At 44.0% G+C, this 23,023-nt stretch overlaps 1 protein-coding gene across 1 annotated transcript in view; it reads left to right on the plus strand.

The window, feature by feature from the left end:
* nprl2 (NPR2 like, GATOR1 complex subunit) overlaps positions 1-23,023 on the plus strand; it is a 46,531-nt gene that overhangs the window by 1,417 nt on the left and 22,091 nt on the right. The window contains exons 2-5 of the mRNA XM_059944556.1: positions 8,655-8,746; positions 10,040-10,208; positions 10,792-10,900; positions 16,533-16,669. Of these exons, the coding sequence (XP_059800539.1) occupies positions 8,655-8,746; positions 10,040-10,208; positions 10,792-10,900; positions 16,533-16,669 (507 nt within the window). The remainder of the gene's footprint in view (positions 1-8,654; positions 8,747-10,039; positions 10,209-10,791; positions 10,901-16,532; positions 16,670-23,023) is intronic.

Raw genomic sequence — 23,023 nt, forward strand, 5'->3', positions numbered from 1 at the left:
TGAGGGCCGACTTCAGGTGACGGTGGAAACGCTCCACTAGCCCGTTCGACTGTGGGTGGTAGGCAGTGGTGTGGTGCAGCTGAGTCCCCAAAAGGCTGGCCATAGCTGACCACAGGCTGGAGGTGAACTGGGCGCCTCTGTCGGAGGTAATGTGGGCTGGTACACCAAAGCGGGATATCCAGGTGGCGATCAGGGCTCGGGCGCAAGATTCGGAGGTGGTGTCGGTGAGCGGGACCGCCTCTGGCCATCTTGTGAACCAGTCCACGATAGTCAGGAGGTAACGCGCTCCGCGCGACACTGGCAGGGGGCCCACGATATCCACATGAATGTGGTCGAAACGCCGGTGGGCGGGATGGAACTGCTGCGGTGGGGCTTTGGTGTGCCGCTGAACCTTGGCCGTCTGGCAGTGCATGCACGTCCTGGCCCATTCACTGACCTGTTTGCGGAGTCCGTGCCAAACGAACCTGCTGGAAACCATCCGGACAGTTGTCCGGATGGAGGGATGCGCCAAGTTATGAATGGAGTCGAAAACACGTCGCCGCCAGGCTGCGGGGACGACCGGACGGGGCTGGCTGGTGGCGACGTCACAGAGTAGGGTCCTCTCACCTGGGCCCACGGGGAGGTCCTGGAGCTGCAAACCAGAGACTGCAGTCCTGTAACTCGGAATCTCCTCATCTACCTGCTGTGCCTCTGCCAGTGCCTCAAAGTCTACCCCTTGGGAAAGGGCATGAACGGTAGGGCGAGAGAGCGCATCCGCCACGACATTGTCCTTACCCGAGACGTGCCGGACATCCGTTGTGTATTCAGAGATGTAGGACAGGCGGCGTTGCTGGCGGGATGACCAGGGGTCGGATGCTTTCGTAAACGCAAAGGTAAGCGGTTTGTGGTCCGTGAACGCGGTGAAGGGCCGACCTTCTAGGAAGTACCTGAAATGCCGGATTGCCAGGTAGAGCGCCAACAGTTCCCGGTCAAAAGCACTGTACTTGAGCTCGGGTGGCCGCAGGTGTTTGCTGAAAAACGCCAGGGGTTGCCAGCGACCTGCGATGAGCTGCTCCAGCACCCCACCGACTGCCGTGTTTGATGCGTCCACTGTGAGGGCGGTAGGGGTGTCCATTCTGGGATGTACTAGCATCGCGGCGTTCGCCAAAGCTTCCTTCGTTTGAACGAAAGCGGCGGCGGACTCCTCGTCCCAGGTAATGTCCTTGCTCGGACCCGACATCAGGGCGAACAGGGGGCGCATGATCCGGGCAGCTGAAGGGAGGAAGCGGCGGTAGAAATTGACCATACCTACGAATTCCTGAAGGCCTTTGATCGTGGTGGGTCGGGGGAAGTGGCGGACCGCATCTACCTTAGCGGGCAGAGGGGTTGCCCCGTCTTTAGTAATCCTGTGGCCCAGGAAGTCAATGGTATCAAGTCCGAACTGGCATTTGGCAGGGTTGATTGTAAGACCGTACTCACTCAGTCGGGCGCAGAGTTGACGGAGGATGCTCCTGACAACTGCCGCTGGCTATGAGGATGTCATCCAAATAGATGAACGCGAAGTCCAGGTCCCGTCCCACCGCGTCCATTAACCGCTGGAACGTCTGTGCGGCATTCTTCAGGCCGAACGGCATGCGGAGGAACTCAAAGAGGCCAAACGGGGTGATGAGAGCCGTCTTGGGGACGTCGTCAGGATGCATCGGGATTTGATGGTACCCTCGGACAAGGTCGACCTTGGAGAAGATCCGGGCGCCGTGCAGGTTTGCCGCAAAGTCCTGAATGTGCGGCACAGGGTAGCGGTCCGGTGTGGTAGCCTCGTTCAGCCTGCGGTAGTCGCCGCACGGTCTCCAGCCCCCCGTCGCTTTGGGCACCATGTGCAGGGGGGAAGCCCAGGGGCTGTCGGACCGCCGGATGATCCCCAATTCCTCCATTCTCTGGAACTCCTCCTTCGCCAGTCGGAGCTTGTCCGGGGGAAGCCGCCGAGCACAGGCATGGAGGGGTGGTCCCTGTGTCGGGATGTGGTGCTGTACGCCGTGCCTGGGCATGGCTGCTGTGAACTGCGGTGCCAGAACCGATGGGAACTCCGCCAGGACCCTGGTGAAGTCGTTGTCGGACAGCGTGATGGAGCCGAGGTGAGGGGCTGGCAACTGGGCCGCGCCCAGGGAGAACGTCTGAAAGGTCTCGGCGTGTACCAGTCTCTTCCTGGGCAGGTCAACCAGCAGGCTGTGAGCTCGCAAAAAATCCGCACCCAGAAGCGGTTGGGCTACGGCGGCCAGTGTGAAGTCCCACGTGAACTGGCTGGGGCCGAACAGTAGCTGCACCTGACGGGTGCCATAGGTCCTTACTGTGCTGCCATTCACGGCCCTCAGGGGGGGACCCGGTGCCCTGCTGCGGGTGTCGTAACTTGTCGGAGGTAAAACGCTGATCTCAGCCCCAGTATCGACCAAAAACCGGCGTCCCGACCTTCTATCCCACACATACAGGAGGCTATCCCGATGGCCAGCCGCCGTAGCCATCAGCGGCGGCTGGCCCTGGCATTTCCCGGGAACTTGCAGGGCGGGCGACAACGGCGGGCTTCTGCGCCCCACCGCTGGTGGTAGAAGCACCAGTGGTCATTGGGCCGGGGGTTAGTGGGCTCTGCGGCCGGGCCTGGACTGGTTTGCTGCCGGGAGCGTGGCTGGGAGATCTGTGCGATGGACGCCCTGCTCACCTTTTTGGCGTTCCACAGCAAGTCCGCCCGGGCTGCCACCTTCCGGGGGTCACTGAAATCCGCGTCGGACAGCAGCAGGCGTATGTCCTCGGGCAGCTGCTCCAGGAATGCCTGCTCAAACATGAGGCCTGTGTGTCCGTCGGCCAGAGACAACATCTCATTCATTAAAGCCGATGGAGGTCTGTCGCCCAAGCCATCCAGGTGCAGTAAACAGGCAGCCCGCTCGCGCCGTGAGAGTCCGAAAGTCCTGAGGAGCAGAGCTTTGAATTCCGTGTACTTGCCGTCTGCCGGGGGCGACTGTACGAACTCCGCGACCCGGGCAGCTGTGTCCTGGTCGAGGGAGCCCACCACGTAGTAGTAGCGGGTGTCTTCTGAGGTGATCCGGCGAACGTGGAATTGGGCTTCGGCTTGCTGGAACCATAGGTCCGGGCGCTGTGTCCAGAAACCCGGCAGTGTCAACGAAACCGCATGAACAGAGGCGGCGTCGGTCATTTCTGGTCCAAAAATCGTTTGGACCGTCGGGGTCACCAATTGTAGCGGTGTGCTACAAGCAGCGCTAAAATTACGACACGGAGTCGGTAACTGCAGTCGAAGGAAAAAACTTTATTCGAAAACTTCAGCCTCACTTTTAAGCCTCTGTCAACCGGCCCCCCATGGCGAAGAGGCTCCAAAGCTCTGTGCTCGCAAACCCCCGTAGGCTATCTAATTGTGAGTCGGTTCGCATACGCTAGGAAATGAGCCGCCACAGGACTGGCTTAATCAAGGGAGGCATTTTCCTTGCATCTTCTCTGTTAGGCTTGTGTAAAACAGTTCTGTGAACAACAATCTTGAGTAATGCTTCCATCTCAGGTTTGCAGACTTTTTAATCTTTTTAGTAAAGATTTACTAAAAAGTTGCAAACAGGTGCTTTCAGCAGTATGTGTACAAGGACACTCAGGCCTCTGAACATCAATATTACTTTTTTTAAAACTTGTAAGTGGATATTCTTGCTGTATCTTCATTATACTAGAGTGATCATGTTTCACAATCTTACAGTTTGTATATGTCTGATTAATGTCTCTTTGCAAACTTTACTATCTCAATCCTACCTAATTTCAAGACATCAGAATGTTTGGAAGATATTAATCCCTTCAACTACTATTTAGTTTGTGAATCCACTTAGATTGTGAATACTTGTGCCCACAACTTGATCATCCAGTTTAATAGTATAACACTAGTCATTGACTATTAATCTGAGAAGGACTTTTGTATTCCTACTCTTTGTTTCCTATGTTAATTGCCTTTCAATCCAGGTGGAATGCTACATCCAATTTCACATACTCTTGATAGTTTTACAGCCTCCTACCTGGTACTCTTGAAATTATTTTAAAAGTTTGGTGATTTGACCCTCATGTATCCTACTAGACGCATCCTTGAAAAATCTCCCAATGGGTTAGTCGAAAATTATTTCCTTTTCAAAAATCTTGGTCTTACTCATCATTACTTTCTAGGTGACATTAAATCCATTCTTATAGATTCCAGCACTTTCTGTACTAATGTCCAAGAACTTACAGAACTTTGGAAGATAATACCCTTGGTATTTATCACTTTTAGACTGATTATTAGACTTATGAATATTTTGTTTCCTTATTTGTGCTGGATCTTTGGTTCTTCATTGGGGCAAAATATTTGCTTAATTCCTCTGCTGTTTCTGTTTTCACCATTATTTTTTTTGTCTCTGACTGCAAACAGCTGTATCTCTAAATAAATAACAAATATTTTATTTACTTAGAGATTCAGTGCAGAACAGGCCCTTCCGGCTCTTTGATTTGAACCGTTTAGCAACCCCCAGTTCAGCTCTAGCCTAATCACAGGGTAATTTACAATGACCAATTAGCCTACTAACCAGTACATCTTTGGACTGTGGGGGGAAACCATAGGACCCAGAAAACCATGTAGACTCCTTACAGATGATGTCAGAACTGAACTCCAAACTCTGATGCCCGTGCTGTAGTAATGTTGCGTTAATCGCTATTCTAAGTGGCACCCTCCTGTATAAAATGTTATTTTTTTTAATTACAGGCCTGGTTGCTTCATAGTCATGTTTAATTTTGTTTTTATTCACATTCATTTAATTGAAGTCAATTATCCCAGCGGGGGTTGTGTTATTCAGCTTGCCCAGTCCATTGGATACCTGTCCATTGATATATCAAGTGTTGGAGAGAGATACAGAGTTTACATTTCAGAATGAGGACTTTGATGTGTCTGTCACCCATGTTTAATCAACCTAAGTGCTAATTCTGTTTCTAATGCTACCTGACCAATTTTCAAAAATGACAATAACAGTTGGGGTATTTTTTTTTGTTTTCTTAACGTGGAAGAGATCTCATAATTTTTATAATAAATTTTATAATTAAAATTGTTAAAACAATCTTCCTGTCTGCTTTTCAACTTTGCAATAGTTATATTTAGTTGAATTCCACTCTCTCCTATCTATTTGGACATAAAAAAGCATCTTCCACAATTTTATTGCCTTTACAATAAAGTGACTTGTCATTATTGCTTTGTGAGAAATATAGGCACCATGGCAATGTCACTGAAGTCTATTCAATCTGTTTAAATGATGTAAATTGTGAGAATTGTTGGTCCGGATAACAGGGAGATTTATCTGCTCTATTTGGAAATAGTGCTATTGATTGCTGCCAGATTGGGCTTTTTTAATAGATCCAGTCAACAGTTTATCATTCCCTGTGCAAAGCTGTAGTTGTACTTATGGTTACATGCAAACTATCAGGTTAGCAGAGAAGATCATAAGCTGCAGACTGCCATCATTGTAGGACTTGTAACTGTCCAGGACAAAGGAAGCAGGCAAGAAAAATCATTGTGGACACAAATCAACCTGGAAGCTGCCTTTTCCAAAAGCTCTCTTCTGGAAAACTTGACACCATCTTAAAAGTTTCTACCACAAGACAGTTAATTTGGTCAACTATTCTCATTTGCCCCCAACCATCCCCCTTCTCTATTACCTCTCTCATTGTACTGTAATGTAAATACTTTAAACCACTTTTAATAGTGCTGTTTACATTTTATATACGTTTTCTTTCATATCCATACTTTAACCTCTAACTTTATTTTTATGTAATTTTTCATTGTTTATAATTGTTGAATGGATGTTCTTTATGTCGCATGTCACACCCTGACCAATACACCATGGCAAATTCCTAATACATATAAATGTATATGGCAAATAAAGTTGATCCCTGATGCAGGGAGAGATGATGACCATAATGACTTAGAGGCAAGAGTGGAGAATCTCAGTGGTAGAACAATGGTGTGATGCTTTTACAGTTCAGGACTTTTTGGAGTTCAATTCTGGCGCTGTTCTGTAATGGGTCTGTACATCCTTTTCATGGAGTGCGTGGGTTTCCTCCCTCAGTCAAAAGATGTACTGGGTAGGTTAACTGATCTTTGCAAATTGCCCCGTGATTAAGTTAGAGTTAATTGGGTGGTCAGGGGTTTCTGGAAGGACCTGCTCTGCTGTATTGCTTAAATAAATAAAGCAAATCATTGGATGTATAAGGTTCATTCCTTTAAGCAACTGCCAGTGATTGTTTAATGTCAATCTGAGTTCATTGTTGTGTGTACAAGTACCCTGAAGCACAGGTACAATTGAAAAATTGCAGCAGCTTCATGGGCATACGGGTCAGAAGTTTGCTGTCAACTGTGCTTTCAAAATCACAAGACTTTGATAGTTCACCATTTTTTGCAGTACTAATTTGATTAATTATATTGCTGTCTGTTACATTAATTACCTCGTTGCCATTAAAGTTATTACTCGCTCCCAAATTGGCCCTATCCCAGCTGCAGTCGTCATCTTCATTCCCCTGTCAAGGTGCTGTAATCCTGAAAGTTATGTTGACAACTGATTTAGCCATTACCACCAGGTAGGTCTAGTCCATAAAATGCTTTGTTCTTGTCTTTTAAAGCTACTCATACTCCTAACATCACTACAATATAAGGATAAGTGCCAGCTTTTTTCCCCTGCAAGTCTTTTTAATACTTTTATCTCTCTCCTGCCTTTGCTAATCTACTGCCTTCTCTTAGACCACTAAATCTAAAATTCTGTAACATCCAACCACCCCTAACCTGGAGCTTTACCCATCTGTTTGTTAGTTTCTCTCCAGCTGCCTTCTCTAAGCTCACCTTTTCCTTGAGATCAACCTCTTGCTTCCTTGTCTTTTCCTCATGAACGACTGACCACCCATGTTCCATTCCCTGCTCCAGTATTAACGGATAACCACAGTGTTCTCATCTTGGGTACTAAATTATTTTAACTTTGCCATACTCAAAGTTTCTGAGCTCTCTTTCCAAGCATTCGTGCTGCAATAAGAATTATCTTTTTCTACCTCCACAGCATCAGTGCTGCTGCCTCAACTTATCTATTGCTAAACTGTTTTCAGGATTGCTTCTGGAAATAATATTGCCTACATTCCCTCACACTGCTCTCCAAATTTGCCATCAATAACTCAGCTATCCATATTCAGATTTGGATTCAGATTTATTTGTCACATGTACATCGAAGGACATAGTAAAATGTGTTGTTTGCATTAACAATAAGCATATTTAATGATGAGCTGGGGACAGCCTGCAAATGTTGCCACACATTCCTGCTCCAACATAGCACACCCACAGTGTTCAGCAGAACAGCACAATCAGCAGCAACAGCAACAGAAAAACAAGCCCCTCCCCCGTCCCTAACTACACATCGATCTCCTCCCCCCATCATACACCAACACATGCCTCCAATTGCAGGACAGGCCAGCTCTGGGCCTCCAGACTTTATCCCCCTTTTTCTCTGACTCACAGACATCGGGCCTCTAACTTTGGACTTCACCCTAGGACTCGCCAATTATGGGTGTGACCTTCTGGCCTCGACTTCCAGACTGGCATGGACCTCAGACCACCATGATGCAGGCCCTTGAACATTGCACTTTTAACTCTTACAAACCCCTGCCATTATCCTTTGCTCACTGACCCACTGTAACACAGGGTCAATCAAATATTAATCTTATTTTCCTGGCATTCAGATCTCTTTATGATTCTTATCCTATGTAGTCTTCAGCTCAAAAGCTCTACATTTAAATCCCAGTCTGAGATTTACTATTTGGAATCCCTTAACCTCCACTCCAGTTTTGTGGGTTCTGAGGTGGCCAATGAGGAGTATGTGAGCAGATAGGTCATAGTTTGTGAGGTGGTGTGTTCCTTCTGCCATTTATGTGGGGCTTTAGGCACCAGATAAGTGCTATTACTATATCATTGGAAGTCATGCATTCAGCTTCATGGCTCTCTTCTGGAGTTTCCTCAGTTTTCAACCTCTATTCCCTCTTTTTTAATGCATCCTTAAAGCTTATGTCTGAGCCTTCAGTTACCTGCCCTAATATCCCATATAGTTCAATGGCAATATTTCTTAATAATTTTTCTGTTTTTGGAAAATGTTAAGTTATTTACAGTTGACATTTCAGACTAAGGCTCTTCATCAGGACTAATGAAGGGTCTCTGCACAAAAAATTGAATGTTTATTCCTCTCCATTGTGCTACCTGACCTGCTGAGTTCCTCCAACATTTTGTGTTTGTTCTGGATTTCCAGCATCTGCAAAATCTGTTGTGGTTATTAGCTAATTACTGTTTGGTTGCCTTATTTAGTAAAATAACAAGATGCTGAGTTGAGAACATTGAATTAGAGTTAAAGGTTGTTTTCCCCTTTAATATAATAGCAGTACCAATATATCAGTGTGAGTACTGGGAACCTTACTCAGCACAGAATTACTGTGCCAGTTAAGATTTTTGTTTCAACATAAAGCTCATTCACTTCAGCTTATTTATGAGGTGACCTGTTACTTGGTGACTTCTAAGAATTTGTGGATCAGTAAAATCTTGCAACTCTTAACTGTTCAGTCTTTCTATGAATCACTAATATCTATTACAGGTACCTGAAGAGTACATCTCAAGAGAATTATTTGATACCGTCCAAGTGTACATCATAACAAAGCCAGAGTTGCAGAACAAACTCATTACTGTGTGAGTGATATAATCATTTATATACTCATACATATTTTTATATCGCTATTCATTTGTGTATTAGGAGTTGTATTATGATCTGGAACTTATGGTTGTGCAAGGTCCAGTTTGATGTTTGAACTGCTTTGTAACAGTGAAAAAGAATGTGCTGTTAAAATCATACATGGTAAAATGAGAACATTCTAGACATTGTGATGATACTGGCTCTTTGAAAAAACAACCTAATTAATCCCACTACTGTGCTCTTTCTCCGTTATTTTTTAAGCTGCTCCTTTTCAGTTTCATATCTCCTTCTATAAAAATTGCCTTTAATTTTAATTATACTCTCCTTTAAAGCAGAATAGTCCAGATCACAACAACTCATTTCATGGAAGAAAATCTCATCCTCAAGAGCACAGAAGTAGAAAGTTTGTATTTGCACTCTTCACCAACAATGCTAGCTAAATGTGCCTGTGAGGGCCCTGGTATCTTAAGAGATGCACAGTTATTCTAAGGCACTAGCACTGAATTAAAGTCAGTTTGTATATTAAAGATAAGATTTGAATTTATTTGATGCCTGTCATAACCTTAGTATGTGCCCAGTGTGTTTTGTTCAACAACAGAATAAAAAAGGAATATGCATAACAATTCCTAATGCCTTCTTTGCCATTCCTCTCTAATTAGGTTCCTTTTTCAGCCGTTTACATCTTCCACCCATCACCCACAGCTTCTTACTTCACTCTCACCGTCTTCCACCCGCCCCTTCACCTGGTCTCATGTATACTTGCCAGCTTGTACTCCTCCTCCCCCACCCTCTTATTCTGGTTTATGCTCCATTCCTTTCCAGTCCTGATGAAGGGCCTTTACCTAAAACATCAAATTTATTTGTCTCCATAGAAACTGCCCGATCTGCTGAGTTCTCTAGCATTTTGTGTGTATTGCTTTGGATTAGCAGCATCTGCAGAATCTCTTTGTGTTGAAGATTTGGAGCCATTCAGTTATGTGGCTCATGAACAAAGCTTAGGTCAAGGTCTTTGGATCCAGTTATTGATGTAATATTAAAATCTTAGCAGCCAGTTTTTGCAGAATGATATATAGGAGTAAATCAACTGATATATTTGGTCAGACCCCACAGGGAAGTTGGAAATTACATTGCTTATGAGTGATTGTTTTGCAAACAACACCCCCCCATGATAATAGGTAATTGCCTTAGAACTGTGTACAGTTCTCAGGCAGTTAGACATATGGTAAATGAAAAAAATATTTGTGAATGCTATCTTAATGCTTTTTTAAATTGATTTTTATGCTGAGAAGTACTGCAATGGACAAGAAGCTGATTGGCTGCCCTGTATGCATAGAACATAAGAAATATGTGAGGAATGCACTGCTCTTCAATTTGGGCTTTGTTTGTGATGCGAAAGCCAAGACCTGTTCCTTGGAGCCAATTGTTAAAAAACTGGCAGGATATCTCACTACACTGGAGGTAAGGACTAGAGGAAAGACAAAAAAAACCATCACCTTTTAAAATATTCTGCTTAATTCTTTCATACTTCCAGCAAATGTCCAATTAAGGCAATCTACCTGGATGGATTTGGACGATTTCATATACATATTTCAACAACTGTGTTTGGAACTGGAATGCCCTGCTGTCTAAAATAACTGTAACCGTTTTGTTATTACTAATGCTGCTTTGTAACGGGAAATTTAGAGCACTATAATGAAGGTCAGAAGTTTCCAAGTGTTTTGTGCAGACGGGCAGTTCTCATGGGTCCATTAAACCATGAGCACTAAGCACTATGCTATGATAAAGCTGCAGAATAAACTGAGTACATGTGAAAGTACTTAAAAATGTCTGGAAGCAAGTGGCACACTGGATTATGCATTGTTATAGTTATGCATTTTCAATGAGGTGAAAATCTCAATGCCATCGGTGAAGTGTCAGTTGTAAAATGGGGAGGAATTAAAGTCTCAACCCATTGCCATTTTTTCTTTAAATTGATTTTGTCAGGTGCTATTAGGATAGATGAAGCTGCAATGCATGATCTATATCAGCTTTCTTTTTCTAGCTTGAAAGTGGTTTCATCTCTAATGATGACAGCAAGCAGAAACTGGTCCCACTGATGACCATCATTCTGGAGGATTTGAATGCCCGTGGAGAGTGTTCTCTGCCAATAGGTATGTCCATCTGGGTATTTGAGCTCTTGGAATTTTCTGAGCCCTGCATGTTATGTCTACTTATAAATTACAAAGTAATATTTGGATACAACTATGATTTTTATCAACATTTGAAATGAGTATATCATGTGGCGGAATTCATCAGTGATGAAGAATGTCAAATGCTTTGATTTTTGTCACCGCTCCCTTGCAAGTTGTGCCAAGGGAATGATTAAAACATTTAGCATATCAAGTATGACCAGTTACTGACCATCAGAGTTCTGGTCCAGCCTCACCAACACCAATACTTACAAAACTTTGACTAGCAAATAAGAAAAATCTGCAGATGCTGGAAATCCAAGCATCACACATGAAGTGCTGGAGGAACTCAGCAGGCCAGGCAAAATCTATGGAGAAGAATAAACATGGTTGTTTCAGGTAGAGACCCTTCATTAGGACTGGAAAAAAGATGAGAAGCCAGGTTAAGAAGGTGGGGGAGTGGAGAGAAAATTACAACTGATAGGTGAAACTGGGAAGGGGGAGGGGTGGCGTAAGAACTGGAAAGTTGATTGGTGAAAAGAATGAAGGGCTGGAGAAGGGCGAATCTGATAGGAGAGGATTGAAGGCCATGGAAGAAAAGGAAAGAGGAGGTGATTGGCAGGTAGGGAGATAAGGAGAGAGAGGGAATGGGGAATGGTAAGGGGGGCATTACCGGAGGTTTTAGAAAAAAATGTTTGTGCCATGAGATTGGAAACTAGCCAGTCAGAGTATAAGGTGTTGTTCCTCCAACCTGAGTGTGGCCTCATTGCAGCAGTAGAGAAGGCCATGACTAACATGTCAGAATGGGAAGTGGAATTAAAATGGGAGATCCTGCTTTTCTGGTGGACGGGGCATAGTTGCTTGGTGAAATCTACATCAGGTTTCACTGGAGACCAACTTGGATCACTGGATACAGTGAATGGCCTCCAATAGACTCACAGGCAAAGTGTCACCTTACCTGGAAGGATGGTTTGGGGCCCTGAATGGTGGTGGAGGATGGAGGTGTAGGAGGGAGATCAGTGGCGAAGGATGAATGGACATGGGAGTTGTGTAGGGAGCGATCCCTATGGAAAGCAGAAAGTGAGGGGAGGGAAAGATGTGCTTGATAGTTGGATCCCATTGGAGGTGGTGGAAGTTACGGGGAATTATGTGCTAGATGCAGAGGCTGGTGGGGTGGTATGTGAGGACAAGAGGAACCCTATCCCTGGAGGGGTGGTGAGACAATGGGGTAAGGGCAGACATATGCAAAATGAAAGAGATGCGGTTGGAGGCAGCGTTGATGGTGGAGGAAGGAAAGACCCCTTCTTTGAAGAAGGACATCTCCTTTGTTCTGGAATGAAAAACCTCATCCTGAGAGCAGATGCAGCAGAGATGGGGGAACTGAGAGAAGGGGGTAGCATCTTAACAAGAAACAGGGCAGGAAGAGGTATAGTCCAAGTAGCTGTGACAGTCAGTGGGTTTATAAAAGTCATCAGCGATAAGCTGTCTCCAGAGGAGATGGAGACAAAGAGATCGAGAAAGGGGAGGGATGGTCAGAAATGGACCAGTTAAATTTGAGAGGAGGGTGGAAGTTGGAGGCAAAATGATGACGTAGACAAGCTCTGCTTGGGTACAGGAAACAGCACCAATGCAGTCGTCAGTGTAGCATAGGAAAAGTTGGAGAGTGATAACGGTGTAACTTGGACGATAGACTGTTCTGCGTAGCCAACAAAAAGGCATGGTTGGGACCCATGGAAGTGCCAGTAGCTATGCTTTTTGTTTGAAGGGAGTGGAAAGAACCAGAGGAAAAAATTATTGAGAGTGAGGACCAGTTCCCTCAGACAGTGTTGGTGCATGGCCAAGTGGTTAAGGCTTTGGGCTAGTGATCTGAAGGTCGTTAATTTGAGCCTCAGGCGAGGCAGCATGTGTGTCCTTGAGCAAGGCACTTAACCACACACTGCTCCTGCATGTTTATAGCCCAGTGGTAGTGGTTGGTGCAGTATGGACAAGTCAGAAGAGAGTGGAGGGGAACAGTTTTGATCTGGTGTCCAGAAAGAAATGGAGAGCTTTCTGAAGCCTTCCTGTTGTGGGGAGTAGAGATGTATAGGGATTGGGCATCTACAGATGGTTTTGTTCTCGAGGTTTGTAGACTTGGAAAAGATCTTAAGTGAAAAATCGATATTGAATTCTTTGAGGATGTGACAAGACACATTGATGAAGGTAGAGTAGTTGACGTGGTGTATCTGGATTTAGTAAAGCCATTGGTAAGGTTACCCATGATAGGCTCATTCAGAAAATCAGGAGGCATGGGAACCGAGGATCTTGGCTGTGTGCCCATAGAGGGCAGAGGGTGGTAGTAGATGGAGTGTATTTTGCTTGGAGATCGGTGGCTAGAGGATCTGTTCAGAGACCCCTGCTCTTTGTGATTTTTATAAATGACTTGGATGAGAAAGTAGAAGGGTGGGTTAGTAATTTTGCATATGACAGGAGGTTTGGTGGAGTTGTGGATAGGGTGGAGGGTTGTAGGTTGCATCGGGACATTGACACGACGTAAAGCTGGGCTGCAGTAGCTGGAAGTGGCAGATGGTGTTCAGCCCAGGTTAAGTGTGAAGTAATTCATTTTGGTAGGTCGTATTAGAATGCAGAGTACTGAATCAGAATCTGGTTCAATATCACTGGCATATGTCGTGAAATTTGCTGTTTTGGCAGCAGTACATTGCAATATACAATAACAAAAATTTTTAATTACAATGTGTAGATATAAGAAAGAAAATTAATTAATAAGTAGTACAAAAAAAAGAAAAAAATGCTGAGGTAGTGTTCATGGGTTCATAGTCTATTCAGAAATCTGATAGTGGAGGGGAAGAAGCTGTTCCCGAAACAGTGAGTGTGTGTTTTCAGGCTCCTGTACCACTTTCTTGATGGTAACAATGAGAAGAGGGCAAGTCCTGGGTAAAGGGGGTCATTAATGATGAATGCCACCTGTTTGAGGCATCGCCTTTTGAAGATGTCCTGGATTCTGGGGAGCCTAGTGCCCATGATGGAGCTGGCTGAGTTCACAACTTTCTACAGCTTTTTTGAATCCTGTGCAGTGACTCCTGTCTATCAGACTGTGATTCAACCAGTTAGAATGCTCTCCACAGTATATTTTTTGCAAATTTCTTTGGTGACATAGCCACTATCTTGCCTTCTTTATAATTGTATCAACATGTTGGGCCCAGGATAGATCCTCCGATGTTGACATCCGGGAATTTGAAACTGCTTGCCTTTTCCACTTCCGATCCCTCAATGAAGACTGCTGTGTGTTCCCTCAACTTCCCCTTCTTGAAGTCCACATTCAATTCCTAGGTCTTACTGATATTGAGTGCAAGGTCGTTGCTGTGAAGACATCGACTGACTGGTATATCTCACTCCTATACATTTCATCACCATCTTAAGTTCTGCAAACAATAGTTGTGTCGTCGGCAAATTTATAGATGGTGTTTGAGCTTTGACTAGCTACAGGGTTGTGGGTATAGAAAGAGTAAAGCAGTGGACTAAGCATGCATCCTTGAGGTGCACCGGTGTTGATTTTGTCAGTGAGGAGAAGATGTTATTTCCGATCTGCACAGACTGTGGTCTCCTGGCAAAGAAGTCAAGGATCCAGTTGCAGAGGGAGATACAGAGGACCAGGCTTTGGACTGCATCGGTTAGAACTGAGGGTATAATTAACAAAATTAATGGCAGGATTCTTGACATTATGGAGGATCAGAGGGATCTTGGGGTTCATGTTCATAGATCCCTCAAGGTTGCTGCACAAGTTGATAGGGTTGTTAAAAGCATATGGTGAGTTGGCCTTCACTTGTCAGGGGATTGAGTTCAAGAGCCGTGAGGTAATGCTGCAGCTCTGTAAAACTCTGGTTAGACCACACTGGTTGCTTCATTATAGGAAGGATGTGGATAGATTTAAAGAGGATGCAGAACTAAATAGCATGTCTTAAGAGGATAGTTTGAGCAAGGTAGGCCTTTTCTCTTTGGAGTGAAAGAGGATGAGATGAGACTTGTCAGAAGTGTACAAGATGATACGAGGCACAGATAGACTGGATAACCAGAGACGTTTTCCCAGGTCAGAAATGGTTAATACATGCAGGCATAATTTTGAGGTGATTGGAGGAAGGTATAGGGGAATTCTGGAGGTAAATATTTTACACAGAGAGTGATGGATGCGTGGAATACCCTGCCAGGGGTGGTGGTAGAGACAGATTCATTAGGGGCATTTAAGAAACTCTTAGATAGATCTATGGATGATAGAAGAATGAAGGGCTATGTATGAGGGAAGAGTTAGATTGATCTTAGAGTAGATCAACAGATCAGTGCAACATCATGGGCCGAAGGTTCTGTACTGTTTTATATTTGGGAAGTGGATTCCTGTGGACCTCAGAAACAGCGTAATAATGACCCATCCAGTTGTAACTGCAGAGAGTCTTTCTGCTGAATGCTGCAAAAGTCCTCAATTGCCTTCTCTCTGTGCCCAAATGAGCAATAAGGATTCATTTAGAGACACAGCAGATATGATCTTCACCATGTGACAATTCCAAGAGAATTGCAGGGACAGGACCAACAAAGGTGGATCATCTTTATTGATTTCACAACAGCCTTTAATTCTCTCAGTGAGTAGGAGCTGGGATGTATCCTTCTTGTATTTAACTACCCACAAAAATTTGTCTAAATCTGTTTCATAACAGCATGTAAGCCGTAATCTTAATCAACAGGTGTAAATTGACTTGCTTCACATCAGCTGCATTGAGATAAAAGCTACATAATTTTCAGACTTTTCTGACTTCCATGCTACAATACTGTACTTCAAATCCCATCAAGCCAGACCAGGTATACAGGACAGTTTTCATCAATGAATCAGTTGGGTCTTCATAAAAATATGTAAATTTTGATATAATTATCCTAATTACCAGCTCACAAATTGTAGCTATACAAATTGAGGAAGGACATATCTGAATTGTATTCTATCTCTTTGTAACCTCATGTCATATAACTTACTCTACCATTACCGTTCAGCATAGAGGCAAATACTGGGATCCATGAGGAATGCAGGATAGGATATTAGTGACATAACCAATTGTACATCGTGAAATGCCAAACTGCTGAAGCCACGATATACAACTTCAAGTACACTAATAGTTAAAAGAGCATATGCTATACTGATAAAGAATTAGATCTAAGTCCTGTCAGCTTCAATCATGAATGGTGGTCTTCATTTATTAATTTTATGAGGAGATTTTCTGATTATCCCTGTCCTCAATAATGGCACTGTGCAGCACATGAGAAAAGGCTGAAGCGTTTTCAATCAACATCAACTAGATAAACAATTTCCTGAGATTTCATCAATGAGTTTATCCATTATAAGATAAACAGTTAAGTTGCTCCTTGTTATTCTATATAGCAGCCTGTTCCGTCATATTGGAGTTTTATTTCTGTATCAAGTTGGAATATTATTTAATAAGGAATTTGGCCTCCCCAAAAGGGAAGAATGGAAGCTTGCAGGCAGTTCTTGAAAGTAGAATTGCCTTTTTGAATGATTTCCAATCCTTCTACGTAAAGTGATAGTTCTAAGGAGTTTACAGTTTGTTCTCCTTTTCAGATGAATCCAATACCATTCACCTGAAGGTGATTGCACAGCGGAGAGACCAACCCGTAGTACAGGAGTATGATGTGCCAGTATTCACTGAGTGTAAAGAAGATTTTATCAAAATGCACTGGGACCTCACAACACAGCAGGTGAGCGGAAAGCCATGAGAATAACAGGCATGGCTGTCTCAATAGTACATGTGCCAGCTGCTTCAAGAGCCTTTGCTTATCATGAGGCATTTTTGACTAAGAAGCATTTGATGATGCAACTGCTCCCTTTACTGGAGGTTCCAATTGTTGATGCACTCTTAGAGTGCAAGTCAGCTAAAGGTGCAATTAAAGAAACACTGCTCTAGTCAGCTTGCACCTTGAATACTTCAATGTGGGACCCACAAGTCTGACCCTAATATCAGGATTAACAAAAAGAATAGAAAAGCTATAGATTGATAGCATCAGGCAGACAGCTGAATGAAGGTAAATTCCATTTAATATATTCAGCACAGAAGTAAGCCATTTGCTGCAGTGATTCCATGCCAGTGCTAATGCTCCACAGGAATCTCCTTCCATCCCCACTCAGCTAAACTCAGTGGCCACTTTATTAGGTATACCTGCGTGTTAATGCAGATATCTAATCAGACGATCATGTGGCAACAACTCAATGAATAAAAGCATGCAGCCATGGTTAACTGATTCAGTTGTTGTTCAAACCAATCATCAGAATGGGAAAGAACTATGATCTAAGTGACTTTAACTATGGAATGATTGATGGTGCCAGACGGGGTGGTTTGAGTATCTCAGAAACTGCTGATCTCCTAGGATTTTCACGTACAACAGTCATAACAGTCATTAGAGTTTACAGAAAATGGTGCGATTAAAAAAAACCAGTAAGCAGCTGTTCTGCGGGAGAAGGCCTTGTTATTGAGAGAGGTCAGCAAAGAACGTCCAGATTGGTTCAAGCTGACAGAAAGGTGACAGTAACTCAGATACAACAGTGGTGTGCGCAAGAGCATTTCTGAACATTGTGTAACTATGAGTGAAGTTACCAGAGAGTCACACGTGGTAAATATAAACCTCATAAGTATTTATTTGGGACACACTCTAACGGGCAACCTTTGGAGTCACAAGAGAGAGAAAGAGTCAGAGACAGAGAGTCCCCGATCCAACATTCTAATATGTTAAAGGACAAACGTAACAGGACAATTTCTATAGTTACAATGCCCTCATAATACTTCTTTCGAGTTGCATGTAATTTTTCAAATCTTCCCAACAATACACCAAAAATGAGTGTTAATTACTATGGTCTCTGGAGTGACATTCATGCAATGGGGTGTTGATTGCATTCATGCACATGCAGACATCTCAAGTCAATTGGATGTGTCCTGTCTCAAGCTGCATTTCCCACCAGATCTGCATTTTTAATTTAATCTACAAACCATATTCAGATCTGAAGGTTGGTTACTGAAGGCTAACATTTGCTATATTGCATCTCCAGAATATGTCCTAATAACCCCACAACACATCGAACCTTGAAGTCAATGGGCTACAGCAGCAGAAGACCATGAATATACAACTCAGTGGCCATTTTATTAGTACATGAGGTATCTAATAAATTGACCATTGAGTGTATACTAATACATGTATGGTGAGGTCCAGATTCACTGTCTGCTTAAAGAAATTGTTTATTTTATTTCAATGTGATTATCTTAATATCTTAGTTCAATTCTTCCCCAGGAGGAGAAGTACTTTATAATTTTTAAGTCTTATTTAGATCACTTCATAGTCCCTCTCTTAAAGTAATGATGTTCAGCCAGTTCAGCCTGTTGTGATTGTATAACCTTACAGTTATGGTCTCAGTTGTATGATTTCCTTATGTTTCCGTTTTAAAAAAGCAACTAAAACTTCACTCTCCAAGTGTGATCTAGCTAAGATTCAATGGGCTTAACTTAAGAGTAGGATAGATAAAGATTATAGTGGAAAATCCTACTCTTTAATTATATTAAGATGGGTGATACATCTTTTTCAAGCCATAATTATTGGAAGACACATAATTGAGTACTGTTATTTTTAGGTATTACTTCAAATAAGCATACTGTTGTAAATTAAACTGATCTCCAAGTTGGTATGAGGTAATCACTAAGTTTCATTTTGGCTAGGTGACCTCACATTACCTAAGAATATGAGAAATAAAAGCAAGAATAGGCCATTTTGCACTCATGCCCTCTCTGCCATTCCTTAAGTTCATGGCTGAATTTTTACCTCAGTGATACCATTCCTCCATAAATCCTGTATACCTTGATTCCCTCAGTGTCTGAAAATCTGCCACTTTTGAATACACTCTACTGCTGGAGAATTCCAAAAATTAACTTTTCATCTTTGACTTAAATGGACAGTCCTTGAATCTCTGATTCTTGATTCTAGACACTCCACCCAGAAAAATGTCATACTTGCTCCTGCACTGAGGGGGTGAGGTGGTGATGGGAGATCGAGGGGTTGAGGTGGTGATGGGTGATCGAGGGGGTGAGGTAGTGATGGGAGATCGAGGTTTTAATGAGATTGGCTTTCTTTATCCAAGAGCATATAGGCCCAGTCTACTGTACATCTCCAAATAAGATATTCTCAGCCCACACCTGAAATTCATTTGGTGAATTTTTGCTTCCCTCCCTCAGTTACGTGCAAATTTGTCTTTGCGTGAGGAGACCAAAACAGCACACAGTATTACAGATATGGTCTCACCTTCCTCCATATAATCGCAGTGAGATTTTTCCTTTTGATCTAAAATCATTCTGTAGTAAATGCTTATTGTTCCTGCAAATTAAATAACAGTGACTCAAATTCAAGGGCACACAAATCTCTTTGAGCACAACACCTCATTTAACAATTACATAGAACATTACAGTACAGTACAGACCCTTTTAATCTACGTTAAGTATAATCTAACCCTTCCCTCCTACATAGGCCTTTCACTGTTCTATCATCCATGTACCTATCTAGGATTTTCATAAATGCCCCTAATATATCTGCCTCTTCCACCACCCCTGGCAGGGTGTTGCATACACCCACCTCTCTCTGTCCGGACAATTGCTTTCCTGTTGTTTTCTATCTATATGAATGATATTCTTTCACATTATATTCCATCTGGTCTTTGTCATTCACTTTCTGTCTTGGACTTTCTCTGCAATCTCTTCACAACTTGCCCTTTACCAGGTTTTATATCCTCATCAAACTTAAATATATTATACATGATTCCCTCGTCCAAATCAGTAATTATAGATGGTGAACAGCTTGGATCCCAGCATGTATGTCTGTGACACCCCGCTAGTAACAGCTTCTCAGAAAAGATTTTTCTTTCATAAATCCTTGTTGATTTTGCTCAGTCCTATAATTTTCTAAATTAGCTGTTGCTAGTTCCATTATAGTTTTGAGAATTTACTTCAGTTACTGACGCAAGCCTAATTGGTCGGTAGCTGTCCATGATCCCTTTCCCTCTTTTATAATAGGGTTACATTTGCTATTCCCAACTTCTGGGAACTACCCTACGGTTGAATGGTGCTTATCATCGCATGAACAAGTGACTCCCAGCTGGCTTATATCATTGTGTCCCTGCAGGCCCTATATTATTTACCGTATTTCTGCGTGACCAACTTGGTGGTGTGGGGGGGGGGGGGGGGGGTCTTGACAAGGTTGACGCTGAGTACGGAAGTCACTGTTTAGAACTGTGCTCATATTTTCAGTATAAGGGGATGGCTTTTCTCCACAAAGACTCTTAAAGTTCAGTCTGTTAAAGGTGGAGGATGTGGAGTATGCTTTATGATTTATTATTATTATTTCTTTCTTCTTGTGCTTGCACAGTGTGTTGTCTGTTCCACACTGGTTGAATGCCCAAGTTGTTGCAGTCTTGCATTGATTCTCTTATGGATTTATTGAGTATGCCTACAAGAAAATGAATCTCAGAATTGTTTATGGTGACATATACATAATTTGATAATAAATTTACATTGAACTTTGAATTCATCATGGAGCACAGACATGGTGGTTCTGTTTCAATCCTACTCACTTGACCTGGAATATGTAGTGGTCAACTGTCGTCCATTTTATCTCATGAGGGACTTTTCCACCATCATCCTGGTAGCAAGGTATATTCCACCTCAAACCAACATCAGGTAGGCACTGGAAGAGCTGAGCATCGTGATAGGCTGTCACAAAACAACACGTGTAGATCCCTTCCCTGTTATTGCAGGGGATTTTGATCAGGCTAACTCGAAGAAGTCTTTGAACTACTACCACCAATATATCACCTGTGTAAGCAGAAGTGCCAAACACGTGACCACCATCAAAAGCACTTACCATGTCATCCCACGTCCACATTTTGGAAAGTTTGATCACCTGGCTGAACTTCTACTCCCAGCATATAGGCAGAGATTAATGACTGCAGCACCAGTGGTGAGGACCAAGAAGGTATGATTGGTGGAGGGGGGGAGGGGCGGGCAGAGAAGCGCTTACAGGACTACATTGAGTCGGTGGACTAGACAATATTCAGGGATTCATCTTCAAATCAAGACTTGAAGACAGCACAGCAATGCTTTGATGCCTGTTTGCATTAGGCCTTACCTGAGAAATTGGACTGTCGAGTCAACTGACTGTAAAGCGAAGTTTAAAAAGGGAAAGCTTCACAGGAACTTGGCTATAACTGGAGCACTAGTCGTGTGTTGGAGAGTAGGGAAGGTTCAGGCATTAAGGGGAGACACTGCCTAGCAGAGCGGACATTGATGGGGTGGTAGGGCTTTGACGAGGTAAGTGAGTAAGTGGACTTCATTTTTTCCTTGCATTTTTTGAGGAATAGAGAGTATGTCTGTAGGGTTAGTACTTTGCTCCGGGTGCTAGGTGTGGGAATCCTGGGAATCTTCCAGTCTCCCACATCTGCACCAGGTACACCGAGATGCAGCTCCTGAGAGACTGTGTTAGGGATCTGGAGCTGCAACTTGATGACCTACAGCTTATTATGGAAAATGAGCAGGAGGTAAGATAGGAGCTACAGTAGTGGTCACCAACCTTTTTAAGCCCAAGATCCCCTACCTCGGCCTTAGTGAAAGGCAAGATCGACCTCAGATTGATTAGTTACACACATGCACACTGGGGCGGAAAAGACCAGAAGTAAAACCCCGCAACCTGGAAGTAGGAATAATATATGAACACCAGAGGTACCCACCCTTTTTTGCACCACGGACCGGTTTAATATTGACAATATTCTTGTGGACCAGCCGACTGAGGGGGGGTGGGAGGGGTCAAACACGACTGGAATACACTGATACTTAAAGCAGGTTCCTTATGTCCAGTCTATTCCACAATTTAGTTTTCGCGGCTCTTGGCTTCTGTTTCGCTTGCTCACCTTTATCTCCGCTCAAAAAACTCAACACATTTGTCTTTAAGTGCAGGGTGCTTGGACTCAAGGTGCCGAAGCAGTTTTGAGGGCTCCATTGCCTCATTAGACAGCCTCCCAGCCCAAACTGCAGCCTCCTGCCCGCCCACCACCAGATGCCTTGGCCAGGTACGGCTGGTCGTGGGTGGGGTGAGAGGACAAGGTCAGGGCCGGTGGTCCCTGTACTGGGGCCGTGGCGGTCACAGTCCGGAGAGAGTGACCAACCGAGCAAGGAGTGCGACAGGACGCGCCTGCCCCTCTTGTAGGATCTATTGGCCGACAAAAATTTATTTCCGTAGATCGCAGCGCGGTAGCTGCTCTGATACTTACGAAACACTGAGCCCGAATTAGGTCGTCTGCAAATATTTTAGCACCGGGTTCCCCACGACATTCGGTGTGCTAAACAGGTTCAGAAGTGGCGCCCATCTGTCCGCGCTCCAGGCCAGTACCAATATCACTTCCCGCCGGCCATGCAAGGCCAACCAGTGATCCCTGGTGCGAGGGCATCTCTGCATTTAGGTGACTGATGACCTCGCATGGGTTCAAGTTCAACAGTGGGTGTGACAGGGAATGAGGAGAGGTGCAGCCGACTCACATCGTTTCCTTGAAGTACACTGTGTAGTGCGGGGGAGCTACACGCATGCACACTGGGCAGAAAGAAAGGAACTAAAACCCCGCAACCCGGAAACAATCTCTCAACGGTATTTGTGTATTTATTTTTCTTTTTTTTCAGGATCTACTGGGAAAGTCTCAAAGATCAACCAGTCGATTGCAATCGATAGGTTGGCGGCCACTAAGCTACAGGGAGTTAGTCACCCCAAGGCTGCAGGAGTTAGATAAGCAGGTGACTGTCAAGGAAGGGTAGAGAGCATCCCTGTGGCCATCCCCCTCAGTAATCATTATCTCATTTTGGATGCTGTTGAGGGAAATGACCTGACAGAGGACAGCCATGGCGATCGGGTCTCTGGCACTGAGCCTGGTTCTGTGGTGTAGAAGGGAGAGAAGATAGTGAGGAATGTGGTAGTCATAGGGGATTCCATAGTGAGGGGAACAGACAGGGTGTTCTGTCAGCCTGATAGAGATACCTG

This window comes from Hypanus sabinus, chromosome 19 (genome assembly GCF_030144855.1).
Source record: "Hypanus sabinus isolate sHypSab1 chromosome 19, sHypSab1.hap1, whole genome shotgun sequence".
NCBI classification, from domain to species: domain Eukaryota; kingdom Metazoa; phylum Chordata; class Chondrichthyes; order Myliobatiformes; family Dasyatidae; genus Hypanus; species Hypanus sabinus.